Genomic DNA, 20,701 nt, shown 5'->3' with positions numbered 1-20,701 from the left:
TAGGGAAAGGGGGTAGCGGGACAGTCTTGGTACCGGATCGGTACAGGTAGTGGTAAGAGGCGAGCTCACAATCCTCGAGCTGGAGTGTCTGTGGATCGGGCCGCGGCAGCGCCAGCAGGCCAAGATGATAGTCTCACAAGGCAGAGGGCCGCGGCAGCGCCAGCAGGCCAAGTCGATGGTTTCACGAGGCAGAGGGCCGCGGCAGCGCCAGCAGGCCAAGACGATGGTTTCACGAGGCAGAGGGCCGCGGCAGCGCCAGCAGGCCAAGACGATGGCTTCACGAGGCAGAGGGCCGCGGCAGCGCCAGCAGGCCAAGACGATGGTTTCACGAGGCAGAGGGCCGCGGCAGCGCCAGCAGGCCAAGACGATGGTTTCACGAGGCAGAGGGCCGCGGCAGCGCCAGCAGGCCAGTCACAGATGAGTTCTTCTCGGGTCTCTCGACTCCAGGATACAACTGGCTTTCTGGTCTGGCCCTGCCCCAGTTATAGGTCTGGTCCCCTTTGATGTCCGGACCCTCGCGCCTGGGGGGCCGGGAGGTCCGGGATGAGGGAGTCCAGACACCCAGCAGGGGGCGGAGCCAGCGCCCAGGCGGCCGGGGGCGATCGACACCTGGCGGAGGAGAGCCGTTGACGATTCCTTTCTCCCATTGACTCGCCAAGTGGTCACTCTGCCTCCTGGGGGGAGGTTGGTGCCTCGATGTCGGGCCCGGCCGGGCCCAGGGTGAGGGTCGAGTTGAGGCCACGCGGCCTCGTGCTGCAGTGCCCCAAGATGGCGGCTGGGCCGAGGCCGTGGTGTGGATGGTGACCCGGGCCAGCTGGGTCCGGAGCTGGTGTCTTGCGGGTGAGGGATTGCAGTGTACTTCGGGTGGTCGTCGGGGACTCTGGCTGGGGATGCAGGGGGAGCCAGGGTCCAGGTCCCATTGCGGGGAGGGGGGCAGCCCGACCATGCGGCCTGTCCAACAGGCACCATCAGGCCCGGCCTTTAATGAGTGACCTGGGCGCACATAGTGGCCGTCTACCTTCAGAGAGGTGCACGCAGCTGTCTGAATTAATGTTTAGCATTCAGATGTTAACGGTGAACACTCCCTCAATTCTCATCCTACCCCTCCTATGTCCTCATTCCCTTCTCACACCCTCCAAACAGTGCTTAATTTGCAAAGATTTAAGTGCCAGGGCCCATCTTGGAAGGCCACTGCTGCCTGCACCACCCATACCCTGCCAGCTCAGTCAATGACAGTACTAACATAACAACTAGTCATCGCACTCCTACAAGTGTGACAGGTCAGACTATTTCAGGCACACACAGCTATAATAATGGCATGAGAGGCTGGCATCATTCATTTTCAATGTATATTGACTTCACAAACACGGTTGTTGTGATCATCTCAAAATTTAAAAGACAGCACCATTAATGTGTTGGAGTGTCAATGGAGCCCATGTTGACTATTAAGTGCCGGTGCCGAGCACCGGAAACCGCCAGCACAAATTTAGCACTGCCTCTAACGCCCCCACCTGCCCCTCAGCAGCAACACGCTGTGGACGATTCAGGTGTGGGGGGATAGGTCGATATGCTCGTATTCAGAGGCCAGTCACTGTGTGATATAACCAGGCAAGGATTGACCTGTGAACACAAAATGGCCCCCATGAGGCCTCATTAACACCATCAGCAGCCATGGCACCAAATTGGTCCTTCCAGGGACACTATCTGAGAAGAAGGCTGTCCCTGGACACCACAGTACCATGGCCGGACTGGCTTTAGCGGGCATCAGGCTTTTTTCCCATTACTGGCTGTATGGGTGAATGGCGGTTTTGCCACAGTGGAGGCCGGTTTTGTTATGTAGGCCGCTTTTGCAGTGGTGCTACAATAGTACCAAAAGCAGCAGTGGTTCACACATGCACAACCCGCCCCCGCCCAAAGGCTGGTTGGACAAAATTGCCAGGGCTGCTTTGGGTTCCCAGTCCGGCCCTGCACAGCACAAATACTCTTGTGCAAGACAACATTTCTATAGTGAATCTGGCTTCCAATGGAAGGCCATTGGGTTGAACACGCCTCCTGCAGATATCTATTTGTCATCCTGCACTGACCTAGCCTTGCATCTGTACAAGGCCAATAAAATGACTACTGCTTATTCAAGTGTAGGAGGCAATTTAATTTTTGGTGTGGGCTATATTATTGGCCAATATTGTAATTATTACTCAAACAAGAAACAATGATGGTGGATACTTGCAAAAGGTTCAACCACTCACGTTTACTCAGTTGCATTTTAGTTTGTAGTTTTGAGTTCTAGCATTAGCTTAGACTTTTAGTTTTTACTAAAATAATCTATACAGTATACCTATTGAATAGTGGCTTAGTGGACGAATGCGCCTAGTTGTAGGGGCCTGTTTTTGACCTCAAGGTCTCAGGTTCAAATCCATGTGTGTCCACTTAGTCTTTCATACTTCTAAGGTCGATAAAATGAGTACCATTGAGATGGGTAGCAATGATAATCTATTATTCAGCGTCAATATGTCCTTCTGTATGAACGTGCACTTTGAAATACACATGTTATCTGTGTTATAGTGGCTTCCATTCAGCCCTCTTCATTTATTGGTCTGATATTCTGTTGTTCGCCTTTTCTCCTAGCCACTTCATCATACTGCATAGAGAAATGGGTTAGCCCACTTCAGCCATTTGCTACCTGCACAGTGACTGCATTCTGCTCTTTCACAAAAACCCATCCACACACAAATGAGTTTCTGTCAGTGCCAGGAACTACCTTGGCAATGTCTGTTTTTTTAGACCAAACTTATTTTTTGCCTTAGTCAATATATATATTTTTTTATATGGTGAGGGCCCACAAGCTCTCCCAACAATAAAAATTTTTTTTTTAAAATGACAAGACAAAATAGGCCTTCCAACACCGGACCTATTGGCTTTGGCACTGCATGCTTTATCCAGTTTGCCACTCCAGAATTATCCTAAACATATGCAAAGCAGACTTAGTCCTTCCCCAATATGAAGAGTCCAGCCCGAACTGCCAGGCTATATCTACTCTGAACAAGAACATAAGCAACAGCAGACCGGTTTCATCCATGTTGTTCCTCATCTGTGAGACGTAGTTTTGATTCTAGAGCACAGATAGTATTGGACAAACATCTGTGTATACCAGTTGCCCATAGGGGCCATATTTAAATGACAAAAGGGGATGGATAGAATGGTTGGAAAAGCTGCAGCCACTGGTAATCACTCAGGTCACATTACAGTGCATTGCTTTTTTTCTTAACTTCGCTGTTTACTATCATTAAAAGCCTGTAGGGGGCACTGCAGAGCTTCAGGATTATACCATCCCACTCAATCTTCATGTCCTAGGTTCAGAGATATCGTTTCTTTGTACATTTTCCATAAATCAACCCTGTACTCTGGTGATCACAAGCATAAAATCTTGCTTAACAACGGAGAGACTAGGAACCAGATGTACAAACATTTGGAATACCGATTTCTCCGAATTGCAATTAGCAAATTGATATTCCTAATGTATGACTTTTTTTATTCCCAAATAGCGATTCCTAGTAGGTCATAAATCAACCTACCTCATGAATATTAATGAGGTAGGTCTCAATTTGTTACTCATTAGGAATCACTAACATTATAGGAATGGTGGCCTACTGGAGTCAGTAGACCACAATGTATGTGATTACTTTTTGTTAGACTTGGCATCTTTGGAGTGTTTTTCCCTGACTTTTTGCCTCTACATCCTGTATTTTTGATGTTGTGCTGGATTTTCTTTTGCTGACTTAGATGCTTTGGGCACTTTGCCACTGCTGATCAGTGTAAAAGTGCAAGTGCTCCTTCTGTAAATTGTGAGTACAATTGGTTCTTCCTGATTGGCATATTTGATTTACTGGTAAGACCCTAGTGTGCTAAGTGTGCCATGGCCTGTAAATCAAATGCTACTCGTGGGACTGCAGTACTTCTTATGCCACCCACATGAGTAGCCCTGAAAAGCTATCTCAGACCGGCCACTGCAGTGTCTATGCGCAGTTTGTTATCTACCATGTCGACCTGGCAAGTGCACCCACTTGCCAGGCCCTAACCTTGCCTCTTACATGAAAAGCACCCCTATGGTAGGCACCAGGTACCCCCCTGGGCAGGGTGCAGTGTTTGTGAAAGTTAGGACATGTACTGTTGTGTGTCACATGTCCTGATAGTGGAATGCTGCCAATTTCGTTTTTCACTATTGAAAGGCTATTTGCCCCATAGGATAGAGTGGGAAATACTTTGTAACATCTTACAAGTATAACTTCCCATTGGAACAAGATAGATAAATAAAGTTTAGACTCTCTGAACTCCGAATTTAATAACACATATTTGAGTAAATATGATTTTTAAATTGTGTGCTTGAAAATGTCACTTTTAGAAAGAAGGCATTTTCTTGTTTAACCATTCTGTGTGCCTCTGCCTGTTTGTGTATTGACTGTCTGGTTTTGGAGTGAGAGGGGCTGGGGATGTGCATTCACTGTAGACAGCCACTGTGGGGGGGGGGGGGTGAGGTGTCACTGATCGTCCTGGATGATTTAGAGCTGAGCTGAATAGACCTTGGCTGAATTTAGAGTAGTGGGAGGAGATTTCCTTGCACCCGAATAGGGCCTGTCTTCCTTACACAATGCTGTCTCCACCTCCTGTGGACATACTGTACCAGTGAGGACAGAACTGGTTTGGACTGGGCTCAGGAGACCCTTGCACAAAGAGAACAAAGACATTTTGCGGTGTAAGTATTACACGTGAAACCCAGGAACTTCTGGACTCAAAAGGAAGCTTTGCAAGGAGAAGAGTTGAAGAGCTGGGAGGAGGAGTTCTGCCCCTTTTGCTGTGTGCTCTGTGGGGTTGGCCTGCAGTTCATGTTTCTGCCAAGGAAAGGACAAAGATTGGAACTTTGCTTAAACCTGCTTGAAGAAGATCTCCAAAGTCCTGTGTGTGCTAGCCTCCTGTTCTGAAGTCTCAGGGACACCAAGACTTAAACCCGAGCTCCCCTGAACTCTCCTTGGGACAACTGCCTGCTCTTTAAAACATTTTTTTAAACATTCTCAAAGGGGTAGCGTTCCACTCCCATTTGTGTATGGATTACCACCACTTTAGAATTGGTGGCAAAGAATTAATATTTTGTGATTGGAATTCGGTCGCAAAACATTTATGAGTACTACTGTGATTCGGCCTTTGGAAGGGATGCCCTAAACATGCCCCTTCCAAATCTCCAATTGCACATGCAAATTGCAATTCAGTGATAAGTTACTAAGCCTTTTGCGCACACAGGAAAAGCTTTTTTTGCGGTCGAAAACAGCCTAATTCTGCCTAACAAAACCTTTGTGAATCTGGCCCTTAGAGTTTTAAAATATATTCGAAATCTATGCTTCATGCTTTTCAGGGACCATGTCACTCTTCTGTAACATCACTGCATAGGATGCTACCTACTTACTGGCCCCTACTAAGGCCTTTATTGTGAGTGGACAAGAGAACGGTCTCCTATTTATCTTTCCCGATGAACTCCGAACTCAGGGGCATATTTACAAGCCCTATCGCCACCACACCGTCACTTTTCATGATGTTGTGGTGGCAATAGGGGCTACGCCTTAATAACGTCTTATTAACAAGGATGCCTTATTAACAAGGCAGCTGTAAGCCACTTCACGTGGCTTAACGCTGCCTTGTAAATAAGGCATTCTTTCACATTATGCTTAGCATGAAAGGGGAGTGCAATGGGTGTTGCTGTGGGCGTTCCACCACAAAACCCATTGATTTTGACGCTGGACCATTTTTACAAGGGTGGCGTTAATATAGGGCAGCGACAAAATTAAGACCAGGGAAAACCTGGTCTTACCCTGGCATGACGAGGAGAAATGTTTAATTTATCCTTGTTTTTGCTGTTTCCATGTGTGCTGAGTTGTACAACAAACAAGGAAATAGCAAAAGCAATTGATTGTTTGTGTGCACGAAGGTTACAAATATAAACTTACCCACAAATTAATGGGTGCGATGAAGTCCTCATCACTTGCAACTCCTATCCCTGCAGGAATATCCAGGCCTCTCTTACTAAGTGTATGGGTATTTCATACATTTCTATAATTGTTGCTTGGGCAAAAGTGGCAATTGCCTAACTGATTTTAAGAAAAAATTCCTGTGGAGTAAGAAAGTCCTTGTGCTCTCTCAATCCATTAACACTTCTTTATTCACTTCTCCACTCCCAGCCAAATGTCACCTATTTGCATGCATTAGCTGAGAATGTTTTCAAATGCTATAACTCCCAGTAGAGGATACATTACTTTTAAATTTGGTGCCAGACCGCAGATATCTGGTGCTTTTATGTCACCTATTCTCTCTTCATTGTTTTTGACAATGACCTGCAAGTGGCAACTTTTGTCAATAACTGCACTCATCTTTCAGCCGTCTGATTGTGTGGTTTAGAGAGCAGGAATTCACCACCAAACTTAAACACGAAAAAGTATTTTGTTTTGCGCATTTTATAGAAAATCCTATTAAACAAGAAATCTGCCTGATATTTGCATTGAAGTTGGGCAAATTAAATTTGTGGTTATACGGAACCCAGTAGGTGACAATCACTCCTAGCTACCAGCTATGTAATTTCAGTGGTGCATCCCACAGTTGGTCCTCTGTTTCAGATATGGAACTTCATTGTTTTTAGTGATCAGGTTGGTGCTTTACAAATATCCACATATAAATACATACATGAATGCAAAAATCTCAAGAGCAAAGGAATTCAGTTGTAGTCCAGAAAACTGTTTTGTTACAAACAATGTAAGAGTAATAAACCAAACTGATAATATTAAGTGACTAAAGTTGGGGAACATGTTTTGCCAGAGTAATCTACCCAAAGCTGCAATGACATACCTAAAACATTCTCTAAAAACATCAAAAAGCCCCTGGGGAAAAAGGACAGATTGTGACACAAATTTCAGGTGAAACTAGATTGTAAAACCTTTCTCTGCTTCGGGTAAGCAAGGGTAGCACATTCCTATTTTAAGCAAAAATGCCAAGGTAATATAATGGACTTTTTGACAATCTGTGGGGAAGTGAAAGAGTCTGAGCAGGAGGAGTGATGGGTACCATAAGAGGAAGCGATGAGTATCTATGTGCCTCCCGCTTAGCAGAAGTAGTATTCGGCACATTCAACTTCCTGGTGATACGAGATTGTTTTGTTATATTTGAGGGGTCTGTGCCCAAAAAGACCAGATTAGTAGAGTGCAGTGACCTCAGGCAATAGTTTTACATGCGACCCTCAGCTCGGCCAGCCAATCAAAAGGAAGCTTCGATCATCAGTGATTTCCCCCCAAAACAATAAACGGCAGGAGTCAGAAGACTGTCCTGGATTTGTCTTCCAAGGAGTCTCTCCTTCTTATTAAATGGGTTTGCTGAAAACTTTTATAGTCTCAACCTGTGTGTAAATACTATACTGAACAAATCTATGATCTTACTAACAATAAAAATAACAACCCGATTATAATCATAGTTTTTTTTCCTTGTTATTCCCACTGAAGCAAAATGTGTATCCTATTAGGAATTTCTGTACATTTCTCCCTTTGAGTACATTTTCTCAGTACATGAGAACGTGATTTTTTTTCCACAAAATTACTTTCCCTGCAAATCAAATAATTTGCAAGAGTGAAACTTTCTTAAGCGCCTAAACGGTTGCAGTTTGCCATATGCATATAGGTGAAGTTCAAAAACTATTAATGGTCCTATATTATATAACTGTAACCTTGAATGTTGTCTAAATCTGGTTATAAATGAGAGGAAGTGTAGCACTTTTTCACTAACTTCCCGCTGAATGCTTCCCAATGTTTTTTTCAGCCCAGAATGGTTCTGAATCATACATTATGTTGAAAATGGTGGGGAGAGATAAGGCTGCGATGGAGAAGTGTGTGGTTCATAAATCTCAAGATTAATGATCATTAATCTTCATATGGTAAAACTCTTGCCTTCCCTATCCCATTTGGATGAGTCACAGCTTCTTCAGAAGCTCTCCAATGAGACATGACATTAGCAAACAACTTCCCTAGAACTGGGATACCAGCCATCTACTGGAAGAACGTCCCTTACTCTGACCAATAGGAAAGAGCAACTGGACGCCAGGAAAGCTTACACGTGTTGCACTTAGGGTTTGCGTATTCTGTACTCTCCAAGATTCCAGGGGAGCTTTGCTATTACTTTATCAACAAGACACTTCTAGTGTTTTGGTAAATGCAGAGACAAGTTCACTTTCCATGGTGGTTGGAGGACCCTGTTTGTAGGTTTTGTGTTAAAACAATATGTTGGCCAGGCAACAGTTCTTTGTTGGCTAACAATGTTGTAACCCCAGCCTGGTGCTAGAGTTGGGTTACGCAGGCAGTTCTTGGCTATAATAACATGTGCGTCATGTATGCATTGCTATTTATGTAGTGGAAACATAGCCACATAGCAACAGAGAACTGTACATCAGTTAGGGATTTACACATTAGCAGTTCACATTTGTATCAAATTATTGGCACCAGGCAATTAATTGATTTGTCCGAAATCACATAATTTCCGGTAAAGTAATGGAGGTGAGATTAGAACCGTGGCCCCGAAGCCATAGTTTAGCAATTAGACCACATGTGCAAGGATGGCCTTTGGAAAATCTTTGTCAAATTTGGCATTATACAACAAAAACTGGGCACACGTTTTCAAATACACAGTATAGATACTATTTGAGTACTCTTAAGGAAGGTGACACCGGTGGTTCAAAATCAGTTGTTTATATAGATGGAATTCTTCATATGTACAAAACAACGCCAGCCGACACGTGTTTCGTCATCAGGACCAAGCCTGTGACTCTTCAGGGCTGAAATGGCCGTGTGATGGCGCGGATCAGTGTACCAGTGATAATTCCGCCCCGGTAACGGGGTAACAAGGGCCACGGGTATGGGCGGTCGAATGAAAATGAAGGCAGTCGAACGGGTAAGTCCGTGCTTTTCAGGCAGGGGTCAAGATGGAACACGAGCGGGTGCGTCCGTGTTCATCCGAACCTTTAGGTTTCTGGTTCTGACAATGCTCCTATCGCCCGGAGATGCAATAGGGTCGGAATTATCACTGGTACACCGATCCGCGCCATCACCCCGCCATTTTAGCCCTGAAGAGTCACAGGCTCGGTCCTGATGACAAAACATGTGTCGGCTGGCGTTGTTTTGTACATATGAAGAATTCAATCTATATAAACAACTGATTTTGAACCACCGGTGTCGCCTTCCTTACGAGTACTCAAATAGTATCTATACTGTGTATTTGAAAACGCGTGCCCAATTTTTGTTCTATATTTTACTGTGTTATAGGCTTTTGCCCTTAACTCATTCAGAGGTTCTGGGTCCTCGTCTACACTGGCAGCACCGTTAACTAATTTGTAAAACCTGAACCTTCCCTTAATCACTCATTCCTGCCTGAGCGCCATTATCCTGCTCCCTCTCAAACCCGCCGCAGAAGTTTAAAATTTACATTATGTTGTGCACACCAAAATCGTGGTTTTGCAACTACAAGACAATATGGTGCAAGACACGCAGCTAATCTGTATCAATTGATTTGTGAGAACAGGATAAGAAACGTGAGGCCTATTTTGACAAATATACACATGAAGGAAATTTGTTAAAAATCTCAGGACAATCCCTTGAATGACTCATATGTACAAGAAATCTAAGTTCGGATGGGGCACCCTAGATTGGTCATCTCTTAAACTGTATATGTTGAGGACAACAGCTTTGATTAAAAGGATTATCCTTCTCAGAATTCTCCAGATCCTACATAACTGTCTATATCTGCTCCCTAAACTGCATCTGAAAAGTTCAATTTCCCCATAAGACTTTTAGTTTGGAAGAAAAGACTTCCATGAGTATCAGTGATCAAATGCTGCACCTCAACGTACATGAGGTGACTGGATATGATTAACCTTGCGTCGTATTAGGGAGCAGCACACCTGTGAGTAGCAAATGATTGGATATTCAGTTCAACAACAGACCTGGCAATACTCAATGGACCTATGGGCAGTGGGAGTTCGCCCTCCTATTCACTACTGATATAGAGACAGTCTGCCCAATAGTAAACTCCCTGCATCTAAAGTAATCTTGGAGACACAGTGGGCCTCCCTTACATAAAATAGATGGTTACATAAAATTAGGGAGGAAGCACCTTGCTGGGTGGGTACATTTCTCCCTCGGGTTAACTCCCTGGAGGGATTCGGGTGATGGAACTGCATAGACATCTCTAAATTGGTGATGTTGTTTCTTCAGGCACCATGAAGTCCTTTGCAAAGTAGAAGTAGGTATTTGGCCTCGTGCAGACCCAGTTTATTCCGATAGTCTGCAGCTAGGACATGTTATCACATCAGATCCAACTGAACTGAATGATAATCCAGAGTTCAGTGTACTGGAAGCAAAAAATAATCTCACCACCCCCAAAAAAGTTAAAATATCCTGTATGTACAAAACCCTCATAATTAGCACTTCAGACACTTTCAATCAGGAGAGGTCTGGAAGCGTAAGATGGACCCCCTACAAGACGGAAGAAGGGCCTTTGCACTGATGGCTCCTAGGGAGGTGGTAATGTCAAATAGATTTTGCCTCATACAATTTAAGTACAAACCAAGAATATACTTAACCACTGAAAAGCTCTGATGCATGCAACGAAGTCCAAAGTCTGAGGGGCATTGAGTTGCGTCACCCTTGCGCAATGCAAGGGGGCGCTAGGGCGATGCAACTACTTAGTCAGATTTATAAAGCCACGCAAGGCCACTTTGCATGTCCCTGGATGGCTTGAGAAATCTAAACTAATGCAAATCAGCGCAAATCACTTCATTGCGCTACTCTTCCCCAGGGAGGCATTCCATGGGTGAAGACTGGGTCTCCCCCACACATCCTCCCATGGATATTGTCGCATATCCAGACTTACCATTACATGTAGATCTGGGAAAGTGTCAAAATGCTATGCATCCAGTCAGTGAGGTGTAACAAGGAGAAATATCTTTATTTCTCCTTGTTTTTTCTTTTTTGTATGAGTGCTGCATCTTGCAGCACACATAGAGAGAGGAACATGCCCATGAGGATTGTTTTTGTGCAGAAAGGTGTCCCTTCCTACACAAATACAATCCTACCTGCAACGCAGGCACCCAAGGGTGCCTTTGTTGGTTCTAGGGAGCACATTGCTTAAGTAGAAAGCAGGTTTGGACTCTTACCATCCTTGAGCTTCTGATTTACAATTGTGTCCAGAAAAACATCAGGAGGTCTGGGAAAAGATGGCTCAAGTATAGGGATAGTGAAGAGGATTCCTGATAATTCATTCCAAACCTCAAAAAGGTTTGAGGGCAGACCAACATCTGTGAACCCTAATGATGTGCCTCATGTGATGACAAGGTGTGAAAGGTCTGAGGAGACTGTAAATCTGGAAGGGCTGATAATCCACTCAAACAATTGTAATAATAATGTGCATGATGATGCTAGTTTGAAGGTTAATGTTTTGGTTTCAACCCATTGATGTACTGACTTAAATGAAGATACCAATAAAGAGATTCATAAAGATTAAAATGTAAGGAGCGATGTTATGCTGCACAGTACAGGTTTTGTTACCAAACAATTGCATATTGTATCAGAACGTTACTATCCAGCCACTAGGTGGCGCTCACAAAGGTCCTCTGGGGTCCTGGGATGTATGACGTTACAACGCATACTTTTACTCCGCATACCATTACAACGCGGTATTTACAACGAATACCGTTACAACGCATAGCGCTTTGGGGTGCTGGATAGTGGTAAGTATAATTTACTATTCTAACTCCAGTCCCCGTGGACCCTAGGGAAGGTGTTGGATAGTAAATTAAACTTACCTCTTATCCTAGAGCGCCCCCCAGCGCAATGCGTTGTAATGTCATGCGTTGTAATGCCCGCGTTGTAATGGTAGTGCGGAGTAAAAGTTGCGTTCTAACGGGTGTATACCGGGGTCCTGCCTTTATCCCCGAATAGAAATATGTACACGTCTAAACAGTGCATTCCCAGATCCACTTGATATTCCAAGCCAGACCTCTGCACTGCCTTCCTGATGCATCATGGTCCCTGTAGTCATTACTGCCTACAAACCCTGCCCTGGTTAAATCCTGGTGGTGGCTCTCTGTTCACTAGATTAATTCCTGGAGGCAACTATTATTCTGACCATTATACATCTGTACACTGGAGCTTTTTCTTTCTTGGCTCAAATCCATTGTCCATGCCCAGTTTTCTTGTTTCCTGTCTTGTGCTTCCTGGTTTTGCTGGTGTTTCCAAGTTCCAGTTCACACTTCACTTAACTGATGGTTTACTGATTCCTTGCACCTGGCCGTCTCCCTGCATCTGTGCTCCTCCTCTTAGCCTCCAGCCATATTAGTCCTGGGAGCCCAGAGTGCAGTGGCTGGCAACTGACGTTTCCTATGTCTCTTTGTGCTCTGTTGTGTTCCTGCTGTTGTCATTTCAGGCTTGTTCTTTGATTCTGTTTCTCTTATTTCTGTAACCCATGTTCCTGTTGTTGGCTATTTTTTAGTATTTGTTTCTGTCATTTTTCTTGATCTGCCCTCTTATATGCACACTCCTTGCCCTGTGTTCTGTGTTTGTCTGCATATTTCCGTCTTGCCGTGTTAGAGTGTAGGTCTTTTCCGGTCTTGTTTTCAACATTTCAGATCTATGTATTTCAGTTCTGGTCCTGATTCCAGTACTGCTTTTCCCTGAACCCCGTTTCTGTTTCGTTGTTCCTTGTTCTGTTCCCTCTGGTCTTTGTGTGCGTGTTATATTACAATGTTGATTATCATTGTTACCAAGGGTGCCAATGTGTTTCTGATGCCTTGTGCCTCTGACACAGAGATCCACTCAGTGTTCTTTTTCCATAAGAGCTGTTCAGTGTCTCCCAGAACCCTGTCAGATTTATATGCTCCTTAGTGCTTAATTTGTGCCGGTGTTTGAAGTGCTTAGCACTTTATTTACGACAGTCTACCACATGGTGGCGCTAACTTGTTAACAACAAATTCAATATGCTTATATAAATGAATGTGGGAGGTCCAGGCCATATTTACACTGCTATGTGACTTGCTATTGTCAACAGGTCCCACAAGTGTTGTGTGATAGTTCTTATTTGGCAGTGCTGGCAAGGAAAGTGGATAGTGCAAACCCCAGAGTCCTCCTAAGAAATACTATGGGTCCTGGTACTTACATGTTAACAAATTAAGCAATGCTGCTCCTTGTTTTCTTGTAAGAACGTTCTCACCTCACAGAGAGATCCCTTTTGAGCAGCAGACAAACTATGATTTGTGATAGTTTGTGTGTTGTTTTCCTGCATTACCTTTGTGTTGTTTTTGTGTTATCTTCATAGTTTTCCCTGCACACTGCCAGCTCCCTATTTACTGCCTGTCCAAACCTGCGTCAGTCCTCAGCTTCTGTCCTGCTTCCTTCCCAGCCTTCAGGGACTCACTTGTTTATATTACGTCCCTTCTCAAGGAATCCCTTTCCCTACAGAAAACACACCAGTCAGCCAATCTGTGCCTCAATCTCAACCTGCTAATCTCCTGATATATTGTTCCCTATATACACCTATAGATATATCCCCCAGAAAAACACAACCCTATAAATTTAGCCTCAAGACTAGTTCCATTAATTATCATGACTGTTTTTCAAGATATAATTTTGAGATATTACATACAGGACCAATGAAACCATAGGGGGTTATTTACAAGCCCCTTGAGACACTTTTGCGATGCGGTTGTGTCTTAAAAAATGCGCCAGGTAGTGCCCTATTTACAAAGTGACACATCTAGGCAGGTGCATCACCTTTTAAACCCCTGTGCCACATTATAACTGCATCAGGTATAATGTATGCAGGGTGGGCGTTCCCACTCCAGAAAGCCTCGTAGAAGTGACGCAGTGAAATCTACAAGATTTAACTGCGCCATTTCTAGGACGTACTGCGTCAAAACCTTATGCCCGCTTGGAGCAGACGTAAGGAGTGACGCAGTGCAATAATAAAAGGCCTCACCCATGGATTGCTGGTGTTGTATCAGGCTTACGACACAACTCCAGCAATATGTGGGTTTTGTGCCGACAGATACGTCAGAATTTCTGACGCATTTGTTAATCCTTGCGCAAGGTGCGCTGTATTGTAAATACAAACACAACAATGATGGACAGAATGTGGATCAATGTCACACATTCACCCCAGTCAAAAGATCTGGGCCCAAATCCATCGTTTTTCCACTCCACACCACCCTGGGTTAGACAATGGCGATATGCAAATCAGCGCTGACCCTGTTGCCCCATGGGAACAGTCCAGTCCGAACTACAAAAGCCATGTCCTTCCCAGAACGGAAACAAGCATCCGAGGACCGGCCCGGTTTCGAGGTAACACCTCTCATCAGCCCGGCTAGCTTGATTCCAGTGGTGTGGAGTGTCTGGGACTCACGTCTGAGCATCCCCAGTACACTTAGAGCGGTAACTGCAAACACAACAATGATGGACAGAATGTGGATCAATGTCACACATTCACCCCAGTCAAAAGATCTGGGCCCAAATCCATCGTTTTTCCACTCCACACCACCCTGGGTTAGACAATGGCGATATGCAAATCAGCGCTGACCCTGTTGCCCCATGGGAACAGTCCAGTCCGAACTACAAAAGCCATGTCCTTCCCAGAACGGAAACAAGCATCCGAGGACCGGCCCGGTTTCGAGGTAACACCTCTCATCAGCCCAGCTAGCTTGATTCCAGTGGTGTGGAGTGTCTGGGACTCACGTCTGAGCATCCCCAGTACACTTAGAGCGGTAACTGCAAACACAACAATGATGGACAGAATGTGAATCAATGTCACACATTCACCCCAGTCAAAAGATCTGGGCCCAAATCCATCGTTTTTCCACTCCACACCACCCTGGGTTAGACAATGGCGATATGCAAATCAGCGCTGACCCTGTTGCCCCATGGGAACAGTCCAGTCCGAACTACAAAAGCCATGTCCTTCCCAGAACGGAAACAAGCATCCGAGGACCGGCCCGGTTTCGAGGTAACACCTCTCATCAGCCCGGCTAGCTTGATTCCAGTAGTGTGGAGTGTCTGGGACTCACGTCTGAGCATCCCCAGTACACTTAGAGCGGTAACTGCAAACACAACAATGATGGACAGAATGTGGATCAATGTCACACATTCACCCCAGTCAAAAGATCTGGGCCCAAATCCATCGTTTTTCCACTCCACACCACCCTGGGTTAGACAATGGCGATATGCAAATCAGCACTGACCCTGTTGCCCCATGGGAACAGTCCAGTCCGAACTACAAAAGCCATGTCCTTCCCAGAACGGAAACAAGCATCCGAGGACCAGCCCGGTTTCGAGGTAACACCTCTCATCAGCCCGCCTAGCTTGATTCCAGTGGTGTGGAGCGGTAACTGCAAACACAACAATGATGGACAGAATGTGGATCAATGTCACACATTCACCCCAGTCAAAAGATCTGGGCCCAAATCCATTGTTTTTCCACTCCACACCACCCTGGGTTAGACAATGGCGATATGCAAATCAGCGCTGACCCTGTTGCCCCATGGGAACAGTCCAGTCCGAACTACAAAAGCCATGTCCTTCCCAGAACGGAAACAAGCATCCGAGGACCGGCCCGGTTTCGAGGTAACACCTCTCATCAGCCCGGCTAGCTTGATTCCAGTGGTGTGGAGTGTCTGGGACTCACGTCTGAGCATCCCCAGTACACTTAGAGCGGTAACTGCAAACACAACAATGATGGACAGAATGTGGATCAATGTCACACATTCACCCCAGTCAAAAGATCTGGGCCCAAATCCATCGTTTTTCCACTCCACACCACCCTGGGTTAGACAATGGCGATATGCAAATCAGCGCTGACCCTGTTGCCCCATGGGAACAGTCCAGATTCTGCTTAATTCAGAAACTCTGTCCATCACCACCCCCTGTTGTTTAATTATTTTGTCCACCATAAGCGTGGAAGGGTATACTCAGACGTGAGTCCCTTGCTCATTGCACCATCAGGATTCAAGCAAGCCGGGCCGAAGACGGCTGTAATGCCAGAAACCGGTCCCCGGAAGCTTGTTTCCTTCCCAGTGAAAGAATTGGCTATTGTAGTCTGGTCTGCCCTGTTCCCATGATGCACTGGGCCAGGGACAGACTAATTTGCATACAGCCAGGTTCTGAAACTGGGATGGTGCAATGAGCTAAAAAACGGTGTTGGATCTAGCCCTGATCTCTTGACTGGGTGTGAGATTCTGCTTAATTCAGAAACTCTGTCCATCACCACCCCCTGTTGTTTAAGTATTGTAAATACAGCGCATCCATGGTGGCGCAAGGGTTTCTCTCTCAGGAGCAAGGAAACTAGCGCATTGCAGCTTTAACGCAGCGATGCGTCAGTTTCTTGTAAATAAGCCCCATAATGCTTAAGTTCTGTAAGAAAACAAACCAAATTAAATACATTTATTTATAATTTTGGGAAATAAAGATTACATTTATCTGAGGCTTGTATGCGCTATCATTGGAGCGTGCCACTTCCTGTGGGGATTTTCTGCATTATAATTATCTTTTTCACCCTTGAACTTACTTTTACCAGAGTGTACTATTTCATTTAGACAAATGTCCCATGTTATGAATCACAATTAGTAGCTGGTTCATACCTTTATCTAAATATACCATTATTTCGAACATGTATTCATGCTGTGCATACCTTTATTGGACTGTACCACTTCCTGGAGGAGGATTTATGCATGTGGTTGTTGTTCAGCGTCCGGGGCGAGGGGAACTCAAATTCCTGCTCAGGCATTTTGACACGCGCGTTCTTGGCCTTTTCAAGTTTGGCGCCTTCCTCAGTGGAGCCTTTCTCTCCCCAACGAACCTAAAATACATATCACACACTTATGTATAGATGTCAGCAAAGGATATCCTGTGCAGGTTCAAGGAGAGGACATTGGACACCAAGGGTTGTAATAATGTCTCATCTGAGTGACACTCTGTTCTTAGTTTAGGAGGGGAATAGATATCGCTTTTAAGGGCCCTAAATTCTACTACATAAAGGTGCTCCTACCATGAGCAGTAAATTTGGAGGTTACTAACATTTCAACATTTGATACACATCACTGTAGGAGCTAGTGACCGTTTCAGGCTTTTATTTTGCCTTTGGAAATTGACATTATTTGTCTGATTTTTATATACCAGCAGGACTACATGCATCTATATTCAGCGGGACTACTTGGACAATTAAAGAGTAGAGCTCCATATATAAGCAGAGCGCAGCAGATAGGAACAGAATATTAATAGAGTAGAGGTACAGAGTAGGACACTGAGCAGCATCAAAAAGATGGCTACGAAGCAAGACCTCATTTATAGAAAAGACCAGGATCACATACTGCACATGGGGACAGACGACACTAAAAGAAGCCAGTTTCCAGGATCCAAGTGACTGAGCCATGATACAATTTGGCTTTCATGAAAAGCCAATTGGTACTATTTAGAGAATGTCCAGGCTGGTTCCTGCTGGAAGCACATATAGGGATTTGGCTATTATCACCTCCATTCTCTTAATGCCTCCGACTCCTCGGCCTCCGTAGTACGACGCGTCGACTGTTGGCCATTTCTTTTTCGGCAAGCCATCATCATCTTCCTCCTGTGTGAGATGAGTATAGTCTTAAAGCAGAGACTCAGAATAATTTATCTTTCAAATTTGTGTAAAATTAATAACAAATTAAATAGTTTTTACATTTCTGTATTACTCCTGAAAGAAGGAGTCTCTCTCAAACTTATTCAACATTTCGACACATTAGCAAACCTCATCTTCCATGAAAGTTCTTTCTGGATGAATATTTGATGTTGAAAATCAGAAGAGTCTGGAGGAGAGAGGAAGGTGGGGGTAGTGCTAATTGTGCACAGTACATCTGCAGTTTGGCTACTGCCCTTTTAAAAATATCCTGATTTTCAATGCGTGCCTTGTAAGCTGTTGTGTCCTAAATTTAACTTGACTATTGCACATGTTAAGGCCATTTGGTAGTCTAAGTTCAAGAATTACTTTACCAACTTTGTTTACTCTGTCTAAAGTTTTAACCACCTTTTGTTGATCATGGGGGCCTAATATGTGGGCTGATCACTTTGAGAAGATGGCATATACTCCTCCTTGAACCACCTAGAACTATTCAGTTGATAAATGTATCACAACCGACTCTCACATCACGGGTCTTATTTTGACTGGCTTCTAGCTGATAAGACTCTTGTGCCACTGGATTATCCGCCACATTTTTCACCAGGTCGGATCTTGCCTTAGTCTCTTGTGCATTCAGTTAGCTTGGTGCAGAAATCAACGCAAGGTAACTAATCAAAAGACTATCTGGAAGCAAGACAGCAGAAAATACAACACTACAATGTTTGAAAGTGAAACTCTTCTCTGTGGCATCCTTCAGCAGCGGCGGGTGGCGCAGGTAAACGTGGTGGGGCGGGGCAGGGCAGGGGGCAACAGGGGAGAAGCCAACAGACGACAGAATCATTATTATTTATTTAATTATTCTGTCGTCTGTCGATTTAACCCCCTTCTACCCCGCTCTCGCCCCGCACCACCGCCCCATTGCCCCTGTGCCAGCCGCCAGCCGCGGTCGGTAGGGGAGTACCTGCCGGGGTGGTGACGTGGGGAGGGGGAGGGGCAGGGTGGGGGGTAGTAATGTATGGATAATGGATGTTTGCAGGTAAGTAAACATATAAATAAATCAAACGAATTTCGTTGCGTGCACTGCATCCCTAAATGCAATGCAGTGCACACAATGAAATTTGTTTGATTTATTTATATGTTTACTTATCTGCAAACATCCATTATCCATACATTACTACCCCCCACCCTGCCCCTCTCCCTCCCCACGTCACCGCCCCGGCAGGTACTCCCATACCGACTGCGGCTGCCAGCCGCTGCTATCCTTCAGACATCAAGTCTTTCAGTTTGAGAATGAAGCAATAACCAGTGTGGATGAGTTGGCTAAACTATATGATCAAACGCTAATCAAGATTTACCACTACAGCGTCTTTTAAAGAGGTTATTGCTAAAGATAGGGGAATCCACTGCAGCCCGGTACGCTAAAACCCTAACAAATGCCAGCAGTCCCAATTTGCTACTGACTAAGAGGTTGCAAACTGCAAGATTAGGGATCTGGCCACCAGAGTGGCGATAAACAGAAACTGTTGCTGTCGTAAGGTAATATGATTTTGGGGAGCTGGTAATCCAAATAGCGCACCAGTGGGGTCAGGAGTCATACAAGCTTGTAGCTTTGCACTAATTGACTGATATATCTTCGTCCAGAAATGGGCAAGAGCAGAACAGGTGAAACATATCTGAAGCTAGTCGCATTTATGTGCAACTGTAAAGCTTGCAGCTCTGCTAGACAGGAAATTTTTTGGGGATACGAAAAGGTGTGTAATAAAGCATCCATTTCGAAAAAAAATGCATTCTTGTGTAATTTGGGCCCCTGGGGCCGTATTACGCATTGTCATTGTTTGCGCCTGGTGCACCTTTTAAAAGGCGCAAACAATGACAATGTGCCCTATTACGATGTATGCGCTGTCCCCAAGGCAGCCCCGAAATTGCGCTGCCCCCAGGGCAGGGCATTGATGTGAAAGCACAGAGCAGCTGCTCCCTGTTTTCACAGTGCAGGCTGCATCCCGCCTGCACTTTTAAAGGGGATTAGATTGGTGCACTCAGTGACTGAACCCGCCTGCAAGGGAATGTCTGGGTGGTCCATAGGTCCCCCTTTCTCCCCTAAAGAGGGCTGTTCTCAGGGGGCACACTCACAGTGCAGCACCTTGTAGGTGGCGCACTGTGAGTGCGCCCCCTGAGAGCTTCTTTGCCTCTGCATCTGTAATATGGCACGGACACAGAGGCGAAGGAATTACCTCACTGCATAGGGCATAACCCTATGCAAATGAAGAAACGCCCCCTGAAGGTAGCGCTGTCGCTTTAAGTGCGCTATCGGTATAACTGAAGGAGACGCACAAGCATCTGTGCCGCCTTCTGTAATACCAAAGTGCCGAGGGGGGGGGGCACGCAAAGCGGGCGCAAATGCCCATTGCATCCCTGGGGCACTTATTGCCACAGCCTTTATGCAGGAGCAAATAAGTTGGTCCTTCACAAATTACAGATGCTACAAATTTCACCAGCCCGACTAGTACTAAAATGGCCCAGGGGTTCTTCAGCATCTGCTGCACTGGAAGCACTACATTAGCTACCCATTCACAAAATAATTCTGTTTAAGATCCCGATAATTACTTTTAGAATCCTTCATTCATCAGACCCCCACTACCTTCGACCAAGGTTTGCACGCTATGTGCCACACCAAACTCTCAGATCATCTGAAGCAAATGTACTAAAACCCCTGCTTTCAGATGTGTCTTAAAAGGGGGGAAACCAATTGCAGTGATCGGGACCAAGGCCTGGAACCAACTCCCCAATCACCTACACTTCATCCAATCAGAAACCCTTTTTAGGAAGGGTCTGAAAACCTGGATCTTTACGGCCCCTGATGCTCTATGCAAAGCACTGATCTTAACCATTTCCCAGTCTCAGTCTCCCTGTCTGCTAGTGACCCGTTTAGCGCTATGATGCTCCTCGGAGTGTAAGTTGCACTTTACAAATGCTTTATAACATAATATAA

The 20,701-nt window shown here is 45.2% G+C and overlaps 1 protein-coding gene across 1 annotated transcript in view; it reads right to left on the bottom strand.

Moving 5' to 3' along the window:
- ANTXR1 (ANTXR cell adhesion molecule 1) overlaps positions 1 to 20,701 on the bottom strand; it is a 551,130-nt gene that overhangs the window by 96,606 nt on the left and 433,823 nt on the right. The window contains exons 15-16 of the mRNA XM_078666668.1: positions 17,587 to 17,682; positions 16,747 to 16,914 (exon numbers count right to left, since the gene is read on the bottom strand). Coding sequence (XP_078522794.1) covers positions 16,747 to 16,914; positions 17,587 to 17,682 — 264 coding nt within the window. The remainder of the gene's footprint in view (positions 1 to 16,746; positions 16,915 to 17,586; positions 17,683 to 20,701) is intronic.

Source organism: Lissotriton helveticus, chromosome 11 (assembly GCF_964261635.1).
Source record: "Lissotriton helveticus chromosome 11, aLisHel1.1, whole genome shotgun sequence".
Taxonomy (NCBI): domain Eukaryota; kingdom Metazoa; phylum Chordata; class Amphibia; order Caudata; family Salamandridae; genus Lissotriton; species Lissotriton helveticus.
The sequence above is the reverse complement of the archived record's forward strand: the minus strand, read 5'-3'. Positions and strand labels throughout refer to the sequence as shown.